The sequence below is a fragment of the Physeter macrocephalus genome, chromosome 6, assembly GCF_002837175.3.
Source record: "Physeter macrocephalus isolate SW-GA chromosome 6, ASM283717v5, whole genome shotgun sequence".
Taxonomy (NCBI): Eukaryota; Metazoa; Chordata; class Mammalia; order Artiodactyla; family Physeteridae; genus Physeter; species Physeter macrocephalus.
The window spans coordinates 1,510,528-1,533,013 of record NC_041219.1 but is presented as its reverse complement, the minus strand read 5'-3'; the positions used below and the strand labels follow the sequence as shown (position 1 = coordinate 1,533,013).

General features: G+C 38.4%; 1 protein-coding gene and 1 non-coding gene across 2 annotated transcripts in view; both read left to right on the top strand.

Moving 5' to 3' along the window:
* The window catches only part of WIF1 (WNT inhibitory factor 1), a 92,257-nt gene that overhangs the window by 65,493 nt on the left and 4,278 nt on the right, over window positions 1-22,486 (top strand). Inside the window, exons 4-9 of the mRNA XM_024122917.3 lie at window positions 3,172-3,312; window positions 4,200-4,295; window positions 11,735-11,830; window positions 15,965-16,060; window positions 21,221-21,316; window positions 21,842-21,937. Of these exons, the coding sequence (XP_023978685.1) occupies window positions 3,172-3,312; window positions 4,200-4,295; window positions 11,735-11,830; window positions 15,965-16,060; window positions 21,221-21,316; window positions 21,842-21,937 (621 nt within the window). The remainder of the gene's footprint in view (window positions 1-3,171; window positions 3,313-4,199; window positions 4,296-11,734; window positions 11,831-15,964; window positions 16,061-21,220; window positions 21,317-21,841; window positions 21,938-22,486) is intronic.
* On the top strand, window positions 14,616-14,722 carry LOC112064731 (U6 spliceosomal RNA). Its single transcript, XR_002891633.1, has one exon. It is a non-coding gene; the product is annotated as a U6 spliceosomal RNA (small nuclear RNA).

Sequence of the window (22,486 nt, the reverse complement as noted above, 5' to 3'; positions counted from 1 at the left end):
CGTGTTTCTCCTTGGATTTATCCTGTATGGGGCTCTCTGTGATTCCTAGACTTGATTAACTATTTCCTTTCCCATATTAGGGAAGTTTTCAAGTATGATCTCTTCAAATATTTCCTCAGTCCCTTTCTTTTTCTCTTCTTCTTCTGGGACCCCTATAATTCGAATGTTGGTGCGTTTAATGTTGTCCCAGACGTCTCTGAGACTGTCTTCAATTCTTTTCATTCTTTTTTCTTTATTCTGCTCTGCAGTAGTTATCTCCACTTTTTATCTTTCAGGTCACTTATCCGTTTTTCTGCCTCAGTTATTCTGCTATTGATCCCTTCTAGAGAATTTTTAATTTCATTAATTGTGCTGTTCATCACTGTTTGTTTGCTCTTTAGTTCTTCTAGGTACTTGTTCAACGTTTCTTGTGTTTTCTCCATTCTGTTTCCAAGATTTTGGATCATCTTTACTATAATTATTCTGAATCCTTTTTAAGGTAGACTGCCCATTTCCTCTTCATTTGTTAGGTGTGGTGGGTTTTTGCCTTGCTCCTTCATCTGCTGTGTGTTTCTCTGTCTTCTCATTTTGCTTAACTTACTATGTTTGGGGTCTCCTTTCTCAGGCTGCAGTTTCGTAGTTCCCATTGTTTTTGGTGTTTGTCCCCAGTGGCTAAGGATGGTTCATTGGGTTTTGTAGGCTTCCTGCTGGAGGGGACTAGTGCCTGTGTTCTTGTGGATGAGACTGGATCTTGTCTTTCTGGTGGGCAGGTCCACGTCTGGTGGTGTGTTTTGGGGTGTCTGTCACCTTATTATGATTTTATGCAGCCTCTCTGCTAATGTATGGGGTTGTGTTTCCTGTCTTGCTAGTTGTTTGGCATAGGGTGTCCAGCACTGTAGCTTGCTGGTCGTTGAGTGGAGCTTGGTCTTGGTGTTGAGCTGGAGATCTCTGGGAGATTTTCTCCATTTGATATTACGTGGAGCTTGGAGGTCTCTTGTGGACCAGTGTCCTGAACTTGGCTCTCCCACCTCAGAGGCACAGCCCTGACGCCTGGCTGGAGCACCAAGAGCCTGTCATCCACACGGACACAAGAGTCTTCCAAATTATTCTTCTCTGGATATCAGTCGGTAAGGTAACTGCTGGTCATCACAATGCGTATTCAGAAAAATCCACGTTTTACTCCTGTGCTCTTTTCCTTGTTTTTGCTAGCAATTAATATCGTGAACAGGATACCCATTCACAAATGCCAAGTTCACCATAAAAGCAGATAATTCCATACAGCTCTTCCCTACAAGACTGCCTCCAGTTAGTTCTCAAAGTGCCTGATTGTTCAGTGAAGATACAATCCAGGTGCAGAGCAGGGGAAAAAAAAGAAAACTGGGAGAAAAAAGAAGAGGCAGATAGAAAAGGAGAGAATGATGGAGGAGAGGGCAGAAAAAAAGGGAAGACATTTTTTACAAACAAGGAAAGAAAAGGCTGGTAAGTGAGGAAGTCTTTGAGCTCTACGACAAGAATCGGAGTCTTGCTTTTTGCAAATCTTCTGTATCCATGTAGCCTTTCAGATCCCCTTGGTCCCCAAGTAAAATTTCCAGATCCGGGATGCAGCCATAAGAAAGACTCCTATGTATATTTCACAAGTATCACGCAATAACAGATCCAACGCAATTTTCCTTGTGCAGTCTTTGCTTCCTTTTGAAATGGAAATCCCTACTATGGATTTTTTTTGTATTTTGTAAATTTGCATTTTCATATATACAATTTCATTAAACCAAGGTTTTCAGTGGGGACAATTATACTTTGGGACTTCAGACACAAGTTTGTTTTTTTTCTCTCTTTTTATTTCTGTTCAAATATCTGGGTTTTTTCATCATTTAATTATTTACAATGCTCAGATCTCAAGATTCAGGAGAACTGGAAACCCATGTTATTTGGAGAAGAGCACAGTAATGAACACTGACAATGCCAAAGCCTTGAGAGTGGTTTCTCGTTGCCAAGCACGTTAAGAAGATTGTATGACCAACTGGTGTGCAGTGCATTATGGAAAAAAGCACACTGATTTCTAGCTCATTTCTTCTTGTAAAACTAGGGGAAAGGTTTATGAAAACTCTGAAGGGAAAGGATTTTTCTTGGCATGGTATGATTTTCCCAAGCTTGGCAGTAACCATAACCTGCCATACAGAAACAAAATGAAACAGAGTTTCATATGTATGTATACCTCTTAGCAATATTTGTTATATTCATAAGGAATAACTGGAGTCTAGTGGATCAGCTATATCAGTCTTCTCCAGTGCATATGTTAGGATAATCCAGTGGATTTCAGAAATTTATGAAGTCAGCCTCTCAGCCAATGACTTGAGCCAACTTCCACCCAATGATTTGTGGGTATTTCACAGCTGAAGTTGTGGACAACTTCTCGCTGTCTCTGTACAGCAACACTATTAGTTCCCACTCTCTGCTTAGTCTACACCTACATACCCCAAGTGATCATCAGTTTCACTAAAAAGAAGTGGCTCCTCTTTAGGAACCTAAACCATTATATATGTCTATTGTGAGATTACTTCATCACAGCGAACTCTCTTCTAGATCCCCAAGATATGGACACTTCTCAATATTAACAAATAGCCTGAGAAAATATTAAATTTATTAACTCAGTCCAATGATTGGGGTCTAGTCTGAGTTGTAGAATATTTCCAAAGAAGATATTTTGTCACTTTCAAGAATACAGAGTAAAAATAAACCAGTGGGGTGTTGCTTATAGGGCTTTATTTAATAGATTCTGCAGTGCTGACTTTTAGCTCTTTTTGAATTATATGGAGGCTGGTGAAGGTGTTCACAAAGTTTCTTCTCCTAATTAATCTATGCTACCTATTTGCACCTTTACTTTTTAGAGAACATTTTACCATCTTTTTTTTCAAGATGGTACAAGTTCAGACTATGAACAAAATATCCCCAGTTTCATATTAGTAGGGTACAAATTAATGAGGGTCATTAATTCTCCACTCAGCATGATGTACACGTTCTGTGGAGAATGCCCAGGTAGTCAAAATACAGTCCCTACTCTAGTGGAGATACAAGCATGTCTGATAACAAAATGTGAACATTTTTGCTTTGTTCTTTGTCTCTCTTACCAAGATTTCTGTAAAACTGGGATCAATTAGATAAACTGTTTCTCCATACCTTCTTTTTCTTTAGTTGTTCAAGTTGGTTTTCCATGTCTCGGCAAACAAGATGGAGTGGCAGCGTTTGAAGTGAATGTGATTGTAATGAATTCTGAAGGCAACACCATCCTGCAGACACCTCAAAATGCCATCTTCTTTAAAACATGTCAACAAGGTAATCAGTGATGGTGATTCCAGAGAAGGCTCATAAGGCTTCCAGGTGTGATTTGGGCCAAAAATTGTAGCTAGCTAGATAGATAATTACTTTGTAGAATTAAAACCACACCAGCGGGAGAAGGGGTAAACGCAGGGTCCACTAATAGTACTAAGACAGACTTTCTCTGCTTTGACTGCACTCACAATTTTAGGAACTCCAGTACCCTTCAAAATGCCCTGTCTTCCACCTCTCTTCTTTCCCTCCTCCAACACAATCTTTGGGAGTCCCCACCCTCATAGCAAGGGTGCCAGTCATCACCAGCAACTACTACGACCCATACCCCCTGCCAAAAGCTTGGTGCGTTTGACTTCCAAAGATCACGCCAGTGATTTCTGCCAGGCAAAGGCACCTCTCCATCACAGCCCGGATACCCAGTTAAGCATGAAGGCTTTCCCATGCTATCTCCTTTCCCATCCTGATACAAGCTCTTCCAACACAGAGTCTAAGCCCTGGAGGCTTTCAGTGCCCTAAAGATGTACCAAAAGGTCATTCCCCCCTCTGAAAATGAATATTGAGGGCAATATCCATCATTCTGTTTCAGTGTGAATTTAAGGAGGTGCAGTAGATTGATGGGTGGGAGGAAGGCAGAACATAAAGCTTGCTTTGCCTTCTTCCACGAGCTCCCTACTGTTGGAAGTAGGATTGAGAGGCAGTATCTTACTTTCATGAAGACTTAGTGAAGTACAGGCAGTGTAGAGAGAATGAAGTGGAAGCACTGGTATTCAATAAATTATGATAATTGGCGTGCTGGGGAAAAAGTGACCGTTAGCCTCTTCATGCTCCCTGTAATTCACTCAACATGATTTGAAAGCTGTCTATATAAACCTTGTTTCTCTTTGGTGAAGCTGAGTGCCCAGGAGGGTGCCGAAATGGAGGCTTTTGTAATGAAAGACGGGTCTGCCAGTGTCCTGATGGATTCTACGGACCTCACTGTGAGAAAGGTAAGAACAGAGACAGCCAGCTTCCCTGCTTGCTTCCTAATGAAATGGGTGTTACACAGGAGCCCCACATGTATTTTTAACACATCACCTGAAATTATTTTTCTGGTCACATTATAAGGATTTGTGCAGTCTTAAAAAGCCACAGAAAAGCTATTGGAAATTATTCTTCTAGGAGTGGTTTTCTGTTAAATCCAATATGTGGTGACAGGAGCAGAAAACTGGCACAATGTCTACATTCTTTGTGGCCACTTTCACTCTCCTCCATCCCCCTCCGCAATTCACTATTATATATACTATGCTTTAGCATAATCTTATGAAGTTTTGAGTTTTATTCCCACCACTAAAATTGGTTTTAAAAAGCTAGTATTATGAGTGATTTGAAAGTATCTACTCCAATTAAAAGTAGCTTGTTTCACAATTAAGTCTACACCTGTTATGAAGGTGCTCTAGGCAAAAAAAAAAAAAATCATTTGTGTAGTAAATATATATATTTCAGTGAAATTACTACTAAGAAAGCTATATGAAAAAAGAGATGAACACGAAAATGTTTATTAACCACAAAGGTGTCTAAACCACAAGCTCACATATATACTGAGCTTATTTGACCAGAGTAAGCAAAATATTTTTCATCTTAAAAAAATAGATTTTTTTCTTGTTTGCATTGACTTTTTCTTTATTTTATTTTCTTAATTGAAATATAGTTGGTTTACAGCGTTGTTAGTTTCAGGTGTACAAAAAAGTGATTCAGTTATATATATATATATATTTTTTTTTCAGATTCTTTTCCCATATAGGTTATTACAAAATATTGAGTATAGTTCTCTGTGCTATACAGTAGGTCCTTGGTTATCTAGTAGTGTGTGTATCTGTTAATCCCAACCTCCTAATTTATCCCTCCCCCACCTTCCATTTCTCCTTTGGTAACCATAAGTTTGCTTTCTATGCCTATGGGTCTGTTTCTGTTTTGTATATAAGTTCATTTGTATCTTTGTTTTTAGATTCCAAATATAAGTGGTATCATATGATATTTGTCTTTGTCTGTCTAGTTCACTTCATTTAGTATGATTATCCCTAGGTCCATACATGCTGCTGCAAACGGCATTATTTTATTCCTTTTATGGCTGAGTAATATTCCATTGTATGTGTGTGTGTGTGTGTGTATATATATATATGTATATATATCTCACATCTTCTTTATCCATTCATCTATCGATGCACATTTAAGTTACTTCCATGTCTTGGCTATTGTAAACAGTGTTGCAATGAACACTGGGTGCAATTTACATTCCCACCAACAGTGTAGGAGGGTTCCTTTTTCTCCACACCCTCTCTGGCATTTATTATCTGTAGAATTTTTGATGATGGCCATTCTGACCAGTGTGAGGTGGTACCTCATTGTATTCTGATTTGCATTTCTCTAATAATTAGTGATGTTGAGCAGCTTTTCATGTGCCTCTTGGCCATCTGTATGCCTTCTTTGGAGAAATGTCTATTTAGGTCTTCTGCCCATTTTTTTATTGGGTTGTTTGTTTTTTTGATATTGAGCTGCATGAGCTGCTTGTATATTTTGGAGATTAATCCTTTGTCAGTTGCTTTGTTTGCAAATATTTTCTCCCATTCTGAGGGTTGTCTTTTCTTCTTGTTTATGGGTTCCTTTGCTGTGCAAAAGCTTTTAAGTTTAATTAGGTCCCATTTGTTTATTTTTTAATTTCCATTACTCTAGGGGATGGATCCAAAAAGATATTCCTGCAATTTATCTCAAAGAGTGTTCTGCCTATGTCTTCCTCTACGAATATTATAGTATCTGGTCTTACATTTAGGTCTTTAATCCATTTTGAGTTCTTTTTGGTATATGGTGTTAGAGAATGTTCTAATTTCATTCTTTTACATGTAGCTGTCCAGTTTTCCCAGCACCACTTATTGAAGAGACAGTCTTTTCTCCATTTTATAGTATTTCCTCCTTTGTCATAGAAGAATTGACCATAGGTACATGGATTTAGTTCTGGGCTTTCCATCCTGTTCCATTGATCTATGTGTCTGTTTTTGTGCCAGTACCATACTGTTTTGATTACTGTAGGTTTGTGGTATAGTCTGAAGTCAGGGAACCTGATTCCTCCAGCTCCATTTTTCTTTCTCAAGATTGCTTTGGCTATTCGGGGTCTTTTGTGTTTCCATACATATTTTAAAATTTTTGCTCTAGTTCTGTGAAAAATGCTGTTCATGATTTGATAGGGATGACATTGAATTTGTAGATTGCCTTGGGTAGTATGGTCATTTTAACAATATTGATTCTTCCAACCCAAGAACACAGTACATCTTTCCATCTGTTTGGGTCATCTTCAGTTTCTTTCATCAGCATCTTATAGTTTTCAGAGTACAGGTCTTCTGCCTCCTTAGGTAGGTTTATTACTAGGTATTTCATTCCTTCTGATGTGATGGTAAGTAGAATTGTTTCCTTAATTTCTCTTTCTGCTCTTTCATTGTTAGTGTATAGAAATGCAACGGATTTCTGTGTATTAATTTTGTATCCTGTAAATTTACTGAATTCATTGATGATCTGAGTAGCTTTCTGGTAGCGTCTTGAGGATTTTCTATATATAGCATCATGTCATCTGCAAACACTGACAGTTTTACTACTTCTTTTCCAATTTGGATCCCTTTTATTTCTTTTTCTTCTCTGATTGCTGTGGTTAGGACTTCCAAAACTATGTTGAATAAAAGAATAGACATCCTTGTCTTGTTCCTGATCTTAGAGGAAATGCTTTCAGCTTTGCACTGTTGAGTATGATGTTAGTTGTGCATTTGTCATATATGGCTTGTATTATGTTGAGGTATGTTCCTTCTATGCCCACTTTCTGGAGAGTTTTTATCATAAATGGATGTTGAATTTTATCAAAAGCTTTTTCTGCATCTACTGAGATGATCATATGATTGTTATTCTTCAATTTGTTAATGTGGTGTATCACACAGATTGATTTGAGGATATTGAAAAATCCTTGCATGACTGGAATAGACCCCACTTGATCACTGGGTATGATCCTTTTAATGTATCATTGGATTCAGTTTGCTAGTATTTTGTTGAGGATTTTAGCGTGTATGTTCATCAGTGATATTGACCTCTAATTTTTGTGTGTGTGTGGTATCTTTGTCTGGTTTTGGTATCAGGGTGATGGTGGGCTCATAGAATGAGTTTGGGAGTGATGCTTCCTCTATAATTTTTTGGAATAGCTTCAGAAGGATAGGTGTTAACTCTTCTCTAAATGTTTGTTAGAATTCACCTGTGAAGCCGTCTGGTCCTGGACTTTTTTTGTTTGTTTGGAGTTTTTGCATCACAGATTCAATTTCAGTACTGGTAATTGGTCTGTTCATATTTTCTATTTCTTCTTGGTTCAATCTTGGGAGATTGTACCTTTCTAAGAATTTGTCCATGTCTTCTAGGTTGTCCATTTTATTGGCATATAGTGGCTTAGTCTGTTATGGTCCTTTGTATTTGTGGTGTCAATTGTAACTTCTCCTTTTTCACTTCTAATTTTATTGATTTGGGCCCTCTCCCTTTTTTTCTTGATGAGTCTGGCTAAAGGCTTATCAGTTATATTCATCTTTTCAAAGAACCAGCTATCGGCAGGCGGACGCGCAACCACTGCGCCACCAGGGAAGCCCCAGCTTTTACTTCTATTGATCTTTTTTATTGTTTTCTTTGTCTCTATTTCGTTATTTCTGCTCTGATCTTTATGATTTCTTTCCTTCTGCTAACTTTGGGTTTTATTTGTTCTTCTTTCTCTAGTTGCTTTAGGTGTAATGTTAGGTTGTTTATTTGAGATTTTTCTTGTTTCCTGAGGTAAGCTTGTATCATTATAAACTTCACTCTTAGAGCTGCTTTTGCTGCATCCCATAGCATTTGGATCATCATGTTTACATTTTCATTTGTCTCTAGGTATTTTTTGATTTCCTCTTTGATTTTTTCAGTGATCTATTGGTTATTTAATAGCACGTATTTTTTGCAGTTTTCTTCTTTTAGTTGATTTCTAATCTCATGTGTTGTGGTCAGAAAAGATGCTTGATATGATTTCAATTTTCTTATATTTACTGAGGCTTGATTTGTGACCCAATATGTGATCTATCCTGGAGAATGTTCATGTGTACTTGAAAAGAATGTGTATTCTGAGGCTTTCAGATGGAATGCTTTATAAATATCAATTAAGTCCATCTGGTCTAATGTGTCATTTGAGACCTGTGTTTCCTTACTGATTTTCTGTCTGGATGATCTGTCCATTGATGTAAGTGGGGTGTTAAAATCCCCCACTATTACTGTGTTACTATCAATTTCTCCATTTATGTCTGTTAACGTTTGCCTTATTATTGAGGTGTTCCTATGTTGGGTGCATATATATTTACAATTGTTATTATCTTCTTCTTGGATTGATCCCTTGCTCATTATGTAGTGTCCTTCATTTATCTCTTGCAACAGTCTTTATTTTAAAGTCTATTTTGTCTAATATGAGTATTGCTACTCCAGCTTTCTTTTGATTTCCATTTGCATGCAATATCTTTTTCCATCTCCTCACTTTCAGTCTGTATGTGTTTCTAGATCTGAAGTAGGTCTTTTATAGACAGCGTATATACAGGTCTTGTTTTTGTATCCATTTAGCCAGTCTGTGTCTTTTGGTTGGAGCATTTAATCTATTTACACTTAAGGTAATTATCAATATGTATGTTCCTATTGCCATTTTGTTAACTGTTTTGGATTTGTTTTTGCAGGTCTTTTTTCTTCCTTTCCTCTTTTGTTCTCTTGTGATTTGATGACTATCTTCAGTGTTGTGTTTGGATTCCTTTTTCTTTTTTGTGTGTATATATATTATAGATTTTTGGTTTGCAGTTACCATGAGGTTTTGATATATCAGTCTATACATATACACAATTGTTTTAAGTTACCGATCTCTTAATTTCAAATGCATTTCCAATATCCTGCATTTGTACTCTCCTGTTCTCACAATTGCTGGTTTTGATATTGTATTTGTGTGCAGATGATTTCCTACCTTTACTGTATGTTTGCCTTTACTGGTGACCTTTCCCATTTCATAATTTTCTAATTTCTAGTTGTGGCCTTTTCTTTTCCACCTAGAGAAGTTCCTTTAGCATTTGCTATAAAGCTAATTTGGTGGTGCTGAATTCTTTTAGGTTTTGCTTGTCTGTAAAGCTTTTAATTTCTCCATCAAATCTGAATGAGAGCCTTGCTAGGTAGAGTATTCTTCGTTGTAGGTTTTTCTCTTTCATCACTTTAAATATACCATGCTACTTTCTTCTGGCCTGCAGAATTTCTGCTGAAAAATCAGTTGATAACTTTACAGGGATTCCCTTCTTCGTTATTTGTCGCTTTTCCCTTGTTGCTTTTAATATTTTATCTTTATCTTTAATTTTTGTCAATTTGATGAGTAGATGTCTTGGTGTGTTCCTCCTTGGTTTAATCCTGTATGGATCTCTCTGCACTTTCTGGAGTTGGGTGACTGCTTCCTTTCCCATGTTAGGGAATTTTTCAGCTATTATCTCTTCAAATATTTTCTCAGGCCTTTTCTCTCTCTTTTCTCCTTCTGCGACCCATAAAATGCAAATACTGGTGCATTTGATATTGTCCCAGAGGTGTCTTAAATTGTCCTCATTTCTTTTCATTCGTTTTTCTTTATTCTGTTCCGTGGCAATGATTTCCACCACTCCCTCTGTCTTCCAGCTTACTTGTACGTTCTTCTGCCTCATTCATTCTGCTGTTGATTCCTTCTAGTGTATTTTTTCATTTCAATTATTGTATTCTTCAACTGTGTGGTTGTTTTTTATATTTTTGAATTCTTTGTTAAAAACTCTCACTCTGTGCATCCATTGTTTTCCTGAGTTCTTGGATCATCTTTACGATCATTACTCTGAACTCTTTCTTGGGTAGATTGCCTATCTATCTCCACTTAGTTGGTCTTCTGGGGTTTTATCTTGTTCTTTTGTCTGGAATATATTCTTCTGCCATCTCATTTTGTCTAAACTTTTATTTGAATTTTTATGTATGTGGTAGGTTAGTTATGTTTCTTGACCTTGGAGGAATGGCCCTCTGTAGGGGATGTCCTGTGTGTCCCAGAAGTACACTCCCCTCTCATTGCCCAGGGGCCAGGGACCAGCTGGTAGATTCTGACCTGTGTTTGTGGACTCAGTTCTGCAGCCTGCTGGATCATAGTATTCTTGCTTCTGGTGTCTGCCCCCTGGTGGGTGAGGCTGGTCTAGAGGCTTGTGTAGGCTTCCTGGTGGGAGGGGCCAGTGCCTGCTCACTGGTGAGTGCAGCTGGGTCTTGGCCGTCTGTTGGGGAGGGCCATGTTAAGGGGTATGTCTAGAGGCGGCTGTGGGCTCAGGAAGTCTTTAGGAAGCCTGTCTGCTGATGGGTGGGGCTGTGTTCCTACCCTGTTTGTTGTTTGGCCTGAGGTGTCCCAGCACTGGAGCCTACAGGCTGTTGGGTGGGGCCAGGTCTTGGTGGCAAAGTGTCGGCCTCCAGGAGAGCTCGTACCAAGGAATACTCCCTGATACCTCTGCCACCAGTGTCCTTGTCCCCAGAGTGAGCCACAGCTGCCTCCCGACCCTAGAGACCCTTCAAAACTAGATGAGTCTGGCCCAGGCTCCTATGAAGTCATTACTTTTGCCCTGGCTCCCAGTTACACAAGACCTGGTATGCACCCTCCAAGAGTGGAGTCTCTGTTTCCCCCAGTCCTGTGGAGCTCCTGCATTCAAGCCCCGCTGGCCTTCAAAACCAACTGCTCTGGGAGTTCCTATTCCCGATGTCAGACCTCCAGGCTCGGGAGCCTGATGTGGGACTCAGAATTCTCACTCCTGTGGGAGAACTTCTGCAATATAACTATTCTCCAGTTTATGAGTTGCGCACCTGAGGGGTATGGGATTTGATTATATCACGAGTGTGCTCTTCCTACTGTCTTGTTGTGGTTTCTTCTTTATGTCTCTGGATGTGGAATATCTTTTTTGGTAGGTTCCAATCTTTTTATCGATGATTGTTTAGCACTTAGTTGTGATTTTGGTGTGCTCGTGAGAGGAGGTGAGGTCAAAGTCCTACTCTGCCATCTTGTCCTGACCTTCATCTGCACTGATTTTGAAATTGGATGATTGAGGAAATAAGGCAAGAAAAAATATTTACAGTCTTAAGAAGACCACATCTTAGTTAAAGTAATGATTCTGGGCAAATTTTAATTCTCTTCTATGAAATTGGTTGAAAAATAGCTTTATTTATTGCATAAAAATAATTTTTAATATAGCAAACTTGTATCTCTAAACAGTGACTACTTTAGTGTCAACTACAAAGCTTGAAAATACAGACCTGTTGTATTATTGACATTTCCAAAATGGTCCTAATCGCAAAACCCTATTTGGTCTTAATCAGAATTCTCTCTCCCCATTAGCCCTTTGCACACCACGATGCATGAACGGCGGGCTTTGTGTTACTCCCGGTTTCTGCATCTGTCCACCTGGATTCTATGGAGTCAATTGTGATAAAGGTAACTTTCTAAGAACAAGGTTCTTTTTACTTTTTAAGTGTTTGATTAAAAGACGTATATTTCCTATATCATCACTCTTCACAACAGCTCTGTAAATAGGATGAATCACTTCACTGGCTGCTATAACTTTTTTGTTGTTGTTTTTTTAATATAAATTTATTTATTTATTGCTGCATTGGGTCTTCGTTGCTGTGCACAGGCTTTCTCTAGTTGCGGCAAGTGGGGGCTCTCTTCGTTGCTGTGTGCAGGCTTCTCATTGCGGTGGTTTCTCTTGTAGCGGAGCATGGGCTCTAGGTGCACGGGCTTCAGTAGTTGTGCCGCGCGGGCTCAGTTGGCTGCTATAACTTTAACCCCAAATTTTAGTGTAGCTTAACACAGTACAAGTTTACATTTGCTCACAGAATGCTCCAGGGCAGGAATACTTGGTCAGTGGGCAGGGCAGTTCTTCTCCATGCAGTGATTTAGGGTCCCAGGTGCCTTCCATCAGTGGTTCTGCCTAGAGCTTTGGAGCTCTCCAGATCCAGCCAATACGCAGAGAAAGAAAGACTGGAGTAGGTACTGCTTAAAAAACAAACAAAACAAAAAAAATCTCAGAAGTGACCTACAAAACTTCAACACCTATTCCATGGGTAGGAATTAGCTCCATGATCCTACCTGGATGCAGGCAGGAGAAATGTCATCCCTGGTTGGACAACCATCTCCCAATGACAACTTTATGGGAGGGGAGCATGGATTTTTGTGAACAATTAACTGCTCCTTCCCCATTGGGGTTTTGGTATGTCCCAAATTAGTTTTATGGGTGAGCTTCAAAGACTGAAATGAAACAATCTCTTCCAAATTGCCTGACCTAGAAGTTCACTGATCCCGAATTTAATTCTCTGCTCACAGATCACATCCCTGAGAGATCAGGATCCTCCTTCCTATGATGCTGCATCATAGCCAGATTTTACTCTCAGAAAGTGGATTCAAATGTGGCTCTAAAATAGTACTGAATGATTCATACTCTTTACAGGACACCTATCTATTTTGCCCAGTTCACATCTTTTATGGAAAAAAAATTAAATTATATCCTTAAAGTGTATGTATTTAATGAAATTATCCTTGTGTCCAAAATGCTAACTGCATGAGTAGGGCACTGTTTCTTTTAAATAACTACTTGCCTCAAAATAAAATGATGTGTTATTTTAGAGGAGTGTCTCTTTACTGATAATGCAGATAGCACCAGTTAAGATTGAAATGAGCAGCTTTTTAAAAAAGAAGGAAAAGCTAAAGGGAAGAGCCCTTAATATGAGTCAGAATAGTCATTTATGGTTGTCTGTTATTTTATGATATACAAAGTACCTTCATACAATTACCTAACTTTACTCTCAACAATCTTTTGAGATATGTAAAGCATCATCCATCTCAATCTCAGCTAAGCAAAATGAGGTTTATAGAGCTTGAGTAGCTTGGCCCAAATTCACACCCTCCACTGTACCATGTTGCCACTCAGGCTACCTGTTTCACATCCTAGTTCCTCTACCAGTGACTGCTTCTGGGCAGAGAACCTCATCTCTGTGGGCGATGCTTTTCCCAACTCTAAACTGGAAATTAAGCCATTGGCCCCTGGTTCCCCCACCTCTATGCTAAATGAGATCATGTGTGAGAGCATCTCTACCTTTTAGTTGTAAGTGATGTTCTAAAACTATAGCATTGGAGTGAAAATAATTTTAAAATTTTATGTTCATAAAGATTAAGCACTAATGACAATGATAATAATAGCCAGTGAATAAAATTCTTTCTTGTGAAGCTTCTTTGCATTTGTCTAAATGTAGCCTTCAGCATCTCTGCTACTTCAAAACTGGGCAGAAGTTAATTCCTGAAGCAGAATTAAACTCGTATTATCTCAAAACTATTGGGAAATAGAGCAAATCCTTCAGAGATTTGGATGAAGAATGAATGTATTATCAGGTTTAGAAAGACCAGTTGTGAGGCCTGCTTACATAGATGAGGCTGTTATTGGTGTATTTGCACAGTGGACTGTCAATTGTAATGTTTTTCTTACGCTATGGTGTCACAAATGCTGCATGGTCCCTGTTGAAGGAAAAGATCTATGTGTATTCCAGTTTCTTTTACATTTGTAATATTTTACCTTTCAGATGAAAGATTTTCTTACTTTTCAGACTCCAGTAACTTTTTTTTTATTCTTTTGGAAAGTCTGTTGAAATTCCACTTGGTTTCCCCAGAGATCTGGGAACATTAAAATATAATGTTTTTTACTCCCTCAACAAAAAGATGCATTTATTAACCAGGAGGGAGTGTAGATCTTCTGAAAAATGGTTTAATTACTGGCATGGAGCTAGACCTTAGCCCTACATATTTGAAGAAACACTAAGGATTAACTTTTATTGGCTCTTGGGACATCTGTTGCAAACTTTAACAGTTGAGTAGTTAAACACTGGCCTAGCAAACCCTCAGCCCCAGTGAAAGTTACTTAGTGTCTCTGGCTCATTTTCTGAGTCAAGAATCATGGCACAACAGAAATGTAGAGAAGCTTGGTCCAGATGGTAAAGTATTATGCAAATACTAAGGGTGTGGCCAAATTCAATAATCAGCTTTGTCATATTCTGTAACTTTTTATTATACTCCCAGGTTCATTGCATTCTACACATTAGTAAGGGATAGTGCCCAGAGGGCTCCAGCCAAGTGGACACAGGTCCTGATGTTTTCTCATCTCTTCTTATTATCCCCAGGAGAAACAGGGACAAGTGGGGAGACAGGACATGCTCACAAAAGCAACTGTCTTGTGCTCGCTTCAGCAGCACATATACTAAAATTGGAATGATACAGAGAAGGTTAGCATGGCCCCTGCATAAGGATGACATGCAAATTCGTGAAACATTCCATAATTAAAAATAAAAACCTGTCTAGCCCTAACAATACTAGCAGCAAGTAGCAAAGAGGAAGTCCAAGAGCTGATTCTCCTAAATCCTAAATTCCATACCCCAATGCTGCTGTTCCCCTCTACATCAGGAGGCTTGATTTTGCCAAAGCAAGTACAGCATGGCCTTAAGCTGAGAGGTACTTATGATTTTTAACAAAAAGCTTTATCATTTAAGAAGCATGATATTCATAGAATATTCCAGTTGGACTTCTTTTCCACAAAGAAAGCATACACTTAGAACTTTTGGATTTCCTTTCTGATTTTCTTACTGAAAGCTTATTCCAGCTTTCGTTCATCTATAGCCAACTTTGGCCTGTTTTATATAGGACAAGAACAAATAGGCCATAAAACTGGAAGAGCTGAGAATCAAGTTCTTATTTTCATCTCCTTTACAGAATGAGCCAACTTGTCTATTTTTAGATATTTGCTCTCCCCCGTCCCCATTTCTGTCCTCCCTCTATTTTAGGTGCCAGTGAGCAGTGAAATTTCAGAAGCTGACTCTAAGAGAGAGGGTTTAGTATGAATCACAAATAGTGTGATTATTACGTGGAAAATCTAGTTAATTGCACTCCCACAATAATATACCCACATTCTTCATCCCTCCAGCTCATGCTGCCACTTCCCTGCCTGTGGGACCCGCAAGGGGCAACAGTCTGTCTTTTCCTGAATATAATTGCTCCTTCCTGCAAATGTCAAAAAAGTCTATTTTTTAAAAATTCCTGTTATATAAGATGCATCTCTGTTTCTCTTATTCAGAAAAGAAGTTGCTTTCTCCTTTGTCTGATCCCAATATTTTTGACTTCTCTCCCTTTTACCTATTCCAAAGAAAGTTTTCTCCTTTTACTCTTCCTTCATCTTAAAAAATATTTTCTTGGGTTCATAGAGTTCTTCTCCTTTAAGAGCATAGATATTTATAAGAAAATTAAAAAGATAATTTTTTTTTTTTTACACACGATACCTTTTTTCACTAAGAGGTAAACCCCTAGAGGTGGGTCCTGTGTAATGTGTGTGGTATCCTGTTACGTTGCTGGAATCTGCAAATGGTCAAGCAATTGCTTACAATTCCTGTATGTGTAAAGTGGCTTGTTTTGTTAAATAAGTAAATGGGCAAGGAGCAAATGCCTAAGAAGAATCACTTAGCCTTAATGAAATGTTGTTGTTGTTAGATTTAAGCTACTATCTAATGCAATACCCTGTTTTCATTCTAACAGCAAACTGCTCAGCCACCTGCTTTAACGGAGGGACCTGTTTCTACCCTGGAAAGTGTATTTGCCCTCCAGGACTTGAGGGGGAACAGTGTGAAATAAGTGAGTATTGACCTGCATTGTCTTTGTTTGGAGGGGAAACTTAGAAGCTCCATCTAACCCCTTCGTTTTATTGATGAGGAATCTGAAGCCCAGGGACAATGAATAGCTTGTCTAAGGTCTCAGGCCAGTGGTTTCTTTTTACTAGATTGAGCCACCATCTGTTTTGGCTAAAGGTGGGCAAAGAGTGACATAGCTCAGCACAGATGACTCAGAGCAAATGCTCTCTGACTCAGTTATCTGGGTTTGGGTTATTCACCACGTTGCGTTGTTTCTTGTTAGTGATTTTTGTCCCCTTCTCATTGTGCAGAGCCCATCGTTTCAGCCTGGAAATGTAGATCAGAGCTTTAGGACAGCTGGAATTTGTTCACCTACCTGCAGGCATAGAGAGTTTTTTCTCTGGAACTCACTGCCACATTTCCTAACCAGATGGAGCCTAGTAACTCATTTCAGAGAAAAGGACAGACTCGAGAAAAAAGAGGGGAAAAAATGGTGCAGAGCAATAAAAACAAACAAACAAAAACCTAATAGCACATGCAACAACATGAATGAATTGCACAGATGTTATGCTAAGTAAAAGCTAGACACAAGAAAGTGCATGCTGCATGATTCCATTTTTATGAAGTTCAAGAACAGGCAAAAGTAATGAATGATCGTAGAAACAAGAATAGTGATTAGGGGCACAAAGGAACTTTATGGGGTGCCAAAAATGCTCTATATCTTGATTGAGGAAATGTCTCATGAGTGTTTATTTATGTAAAAAAAAATAGTTGCTCCATAAACTTTAAATCAGTGCACATTATGCCTTCACTAGATGTTTGTCATGCTCTGATACAAAAAAAATTAAAATGTAAGGGTGGAATGTGGTAGGTAATCATTGTTTTGGGAATCAGGATACCAAACTGCTTGCCCTGGCCCTGTCATCTCCCAGTCACGTCACTGAAGCTCTCTGCTCAACTCAGAAATGAGCCAGCCCCACTCTCAATTGCTCTATGACCCAGAAGACAGATAACACCGAAGCCCCGCTCAAAAAGGAGCAAAAGGAATGTGAGTGAGCATGTCTGCTAAAGGTGCTGTGTCCCTGCCTTTCTGGAAGTTCTGGAATATGGCATTTTCACCTCCAGCTGTATTGTATCCATAAAACACCACTATGTTTGGTACAGTCATATAGTTTTTGAAGTTGTACTGGGTTCAAAATTAAATAACACTGACTTCCTATTTTAACTTTCAACCTCTAATTTATTTGTGGGTTTTTGTAGTTTAATAAGTAGTAGCTGAAGTGACGGTTTTTTATAGAGTTCAAATGAAGTACCTCTGAAGTTTCCATAGGACATGTAATTAATTGTCAGGATGTGGTTTCTGCTCTTATTAATTACCCTGCCCTGATAAAGATATCTCTGAGCTCACTCCCCTCAGTTTTCTTCCCATACTTACTCTCAAACTTCGCATATTTAGTTGCTTCATGTTTATGAATCTTTGTTCATGGGTTCATTTCTCTTCATGTAGATATCTGTTTCATGCCCTTAGGTTTATGACCTTTCCATTGGCAGAAACTGTTTTCTATTCTTTTTTTTTTTTTTAACTGCACCAAAAATGTGGGCCTTTTGAAAGCTCCTGATTATCCCCATCACAAGTTATACTCAAATCCTTTTAGGAAATTTTTTGTTTCTATTACAGGAACCAAATTACTAGGAAAAAATTAAAATGGGTCTTGAGTTGAAAAGTGCCTCTAGTGTAATAGAGACAAAAAGCTGAATTATGTATCCTATTTTTAAATTGAGATGCAACTCACATACTGTAAAATTCACCATTTTAAAGTATATAATTGAATATAGTCACAAAGTTGTGCAGCATCTCTTCTCTCTAATTCCAGAACATGTCATCATCCCCCAGAGAAACCCTGTACCGATCAGCAGTCACTCCTCATTGCCTCTCCCCAAGCCCCTGGAATCCACTAATCCACTTCCTGTCTCTTTAGATTTGCCTATTCTAGACATTTCATATAAATAGAATCATCCAATATATGGCCTTTTATGTCTGACTTCTTTCACTTAGCATGTTTTCGAGGTTCACCTACGTTGTAGCATATATCATTACTTCCTTTTACTTGCTAAATAACATTGCATTGTGTAGATATACCAACCACATTTTGTTCATCCATTCATCAGTTGATGGGCATTTGGGCTGTTCCCACTTTAGGACTCTTAACGAATAATAGTGCTGCTACGAACATTTGTGTACAAGTTTTTGTGTGAACATGTTTTCAGTTCTCTTGGGTATACACCTAGGAGTAAAACTGCTAGACCACATGTTAACTCTTTAATTTTTTGAGGAACTGCTGAACTGTTTTCCAAAGTGGCTGTAACATTTTACATTCCCACCAGCAATGTACGAGGGTTCCAATTTCTCCATATCCTTACCAACACTTGTTATTGTCTGTTTTTTTTTTAATGAAATATGTATTCTGATGCTATTTATATTTTCATTTCTCCTGGCCTCTATCAGAATTGATATCTTCTCAAACTTCATTCTGACTTGACTGTGAGATATACTTGCAGTTTAACAAATAAGACCATGGTTAGAAGTATTTAGATGTATGTACCTCTGTTTATCTTGTTCTTTAAGGTTCACAGACTTTACAAGAATCTTTAATGAACCTTCAGTTAAAAAGACCAAATTATTTATACTGTACTATAAATGTTTTTTTATACCTTAATGGGTTCTTCTTATTATAAAACTTATAAAGTGTTCTCCATAAAAAATTAGAATATTGGATAAAATAATTAAAAATCACTCATAATTCTAAGACCCAGAGATGACAGTTATTGGCGCTTATTGTAAACTATTTTTATCTTTTTTCTATGTGAAGGATAGTCACAAATTTAAGTTACCTCACAATCTGATGGGAAGAGGAAGTTTAATATCTTTATTTTGTCAATACCTTACCTCACTGTTCTCACTGGTTAGAGTTAAAATTCAAATTGTTTAGAATTAGTCAAATCTGTTTGTCTTCAGGCAATATTTAGTCTCATTTGGGTAAAAATGTGTAACTGCTCAAGTTGCCTCAGTTTACCACTGTCCAATGGATAGATTGGTTGCAAAATATTTTCAGGAAAAGGAAGTCAATGTTACAGACACTTATAGAATTTGTAATTTTAAAACATTCATCTCTTCATGATGTTTTGGCTCCATGAGATTTGATCTAGGAATGGCCTTCTAACCGTCACCAGCAATCATATTTCTGTGGTGAGATAACCAAGAGAGAACGTCCTCCTTCCTGGCTTCAGTGATCCTAAGGGTCCTCACTTCCCTCTTGCCAAGAAAACAAAAAGATCCTTGGAGTCATTGAAAAGATTCTCTCCATCAATCATTCTCTGCATTATCCCTGGACACCAAGTTCACATCTCATAGAATATGGGGAAACTTGGGCTCTCCAAGTATTTCACAATAACTCCTCTATCTTTTCTGCCATATAGTTATTGTCGCACATCTTGCTTACTTGCAAAAACCCAGTGCATTGCAGAGTACTGTGATATGATCCAATTTTGTGCATATGATGGGGACAGATGTTTCTCTGATGCAAATGGAAATTCAGAATTAGGTATTCCTTTCCTTAAATTAGAGTTGGGATCTTGACCAAATAGTAAATGCTATTATTTGTATCCAAACCTATCAAAAAGTACGCTTTTGGATTTTTAATGGTCAATAAAAAGGTGGCATTCTAATATTAAGATTGTTTTAATACATGTTTCTAGAACGTCCCTGCATCAGAAGAACCTACAGGTCTAATGGCATTCCAGGTTCTTGAGAGACTCTAACGTCTCAATATTATGTCTCTGTTATCTCCACAATGATTAAATGCTGCTTTGGTTGATTTATATATGAAGAAAGTCATTTTTGGAGAAATAAAAAGAGAAGAAATTGTTTTTAGCAAAATTACTTTCATATGGGATTCACTTCATGTTTGTCAAGCATAATGCTTGCCTGGAAAAAAAACTTCAGCCTTAGGATGGCAAATTCTAGATGCAGAGGGAGAATAAATAGCTTCAAAAGTAAGAAAAAAGAAGAATATTATATAATTTTTACATCTAAGGCCCTATTCCAGCTCTAAAATCCTGTGATTCAAATATCTGTGAAAAGACTAGCAATACTCATTTGGCACAGAGCTAAAAGAAAGAATGATGTATCATTAGGATCTAAGACATTCCAGAAAAATGCACAGGTGTGGAATCAGGCACCTTTTGTGCCCCACCTCATATCCTTCTCAGCCAGCCTTTCACTCCAGCCACTGCTATGACCTATTTTGCATGGACATAGCCTAATTGCACCTTAGCTGTGTCACACTTCTCTTGCTTTCCACCCAGAGACTCCTGAGTACTAAAAACAAAAACAAAAAACAATCTGCACTCACACAGTCACAGAATGGAAACGCAAGAAAGTTATTCCATGGGGTGACCTTTGATCAGTGGGAGACAAGTACAGATGAATAAATACTCCCCTCTTCCTTCCTTCAGTCAGCTTGAAGGTACAGTCAGTCTACCTGGCTCCTCAGAAAGACGACGCAGGATAGAGCCCAGTTGCCCATAGTGATGGCCAACCCACAAACATATTATACTTTTGTGTTGGCTTTCCCTCCTTCGCCGTTTTACTCTCCCCACCCCCCCATTCCTGATCCCTAGGATCACTTCCCAAATAAACTCTGCACGCAGGCTCTGCTTTCTGGAGAATCCGAGGCTAAGACAGAAGTCATCGTGTCCAGGTATAGGCCTGCTTTCAGAAGAAGTGACATACAAAAATCAGAACTCAGAAAAGATCAGTTAGGGCGTCATTCATATCTTTATTTTTAGTAGACCTTAAATTACAAGCGTTTATGAATCAGTTAAAACATTATTCTGTTTATTTTAAAAGTAATATAAATACATTTGAACAACATATTCATTGTAGAAGATACATATCCAGAATCATAAGTAAAAATACTAGCCTGTTTGTTCCAAAAACAAGACTCAAACAGTAACAAAGCCAGGGTAGATCAGAAATAAGTGGAAATAACTGCCACTTAAAAGGCTTGATCCTCTCAAAGCCTTGCAGTTCCTTTGAAAAAATGTAATTGCCTCTGAATGAAGCACAGAGTTCCTTGCTTATTTGCATTCTTCTCTATTTCAGGCAAATGCCCACAGCCCTGTCGAAATGGAGGTAAATGCATTGGCAAAAGTAAATGCAAGTGCTCCAAAGGTTACCAAGGAGACCTCTGTTCAAAGCGTAAGTACCCCGTACACATAGCCGATCTTGTGTTACAGGATAATTAAACTAGTAGGAGTCTCTTCTCTCTTCATAACTTCTGTACCTACTGCCTGTTGCTTGGGCATCACAATTAACCTTTCTTCACTGACATATGTTTCCTTGAAGTAGACCAGAGACGTTGTATGAAATCCATGCATGTAAAAAAATGCTTAGACACATTCGCACACACAACCAAACTTTTTAACTCTTAGGAGTTTTCTTAAGGAAGATGAACTTCCATTGCCCAGCAGTTTCAAAGTCCTCCTGAGTGTCTATTGTGAATGAGAAGCATCAAGTCTAGTTTAAGATTACTCTCAGGACTGTTTCAAAAAGTCCAAAACTGACTTCTAGCTGGAGATTGACTTAGAAAGAAAGAAAGAAAAAAAAAATTAAGGCATGAAGCCAAAGCTAACACATTCTAAAGAACTGCAGGAAAAGCAGCTGCGTAATTCTGTTGACAAATGAAAGCTCAGGAAACATTCTCTCTATCTCCTTTGGCTCTAGCTGTCTGCGAGCCTGGCTGCGGTACACACGGAACCTGCCACGAACCCAACAAATGCCAATGTCAGGAAGGCTGGCATGGAAGACACTGCAATAAAAGTGAGTGCGAGCCATCTGGGGAGCCAGCCTTTTGCATGTCTGTTTCCTGGCTCCAAAGGCGGATGGGCAAGCCTAACTCAGCCCTGCTTTCCTTTTCATGAAAGCAACTTCTCCTCCGCTGCCTATTCTCCCCCGTGCTTCTCTGCATGCCATACCCTGCCCCACCCTGTACTCTCTAAACTTTAGAGCCTAAGCTTTAGAGTATAAAGAGGAAAGAAAGCATCACTGTAAAATAGCACCACATCTGTAAAATAGCACCACAAATATCTTCCAGGTTAAATTAGTACTACGTCGTGATTTGGTAATACGGTATGTTAACTGTGATAGAAATAAGTAAAAGTAAGATTTTAAGTCAAATGTAGACCGGTATCTACATGGTTCTGATTTTATCATTCAGGATTGATCAGTCAGCATATAGAACATGAAGAGTTCTGCTCTGTAAAATCTTTAAACTGTATTGGTTACGGTATGCTTTAAATGGGTTCTTTTTTTTTTTTTTTTTTTTTTTTTTGCGCGGTACGCGGGCCTCTCACTGTTGTGGCCTCTCCC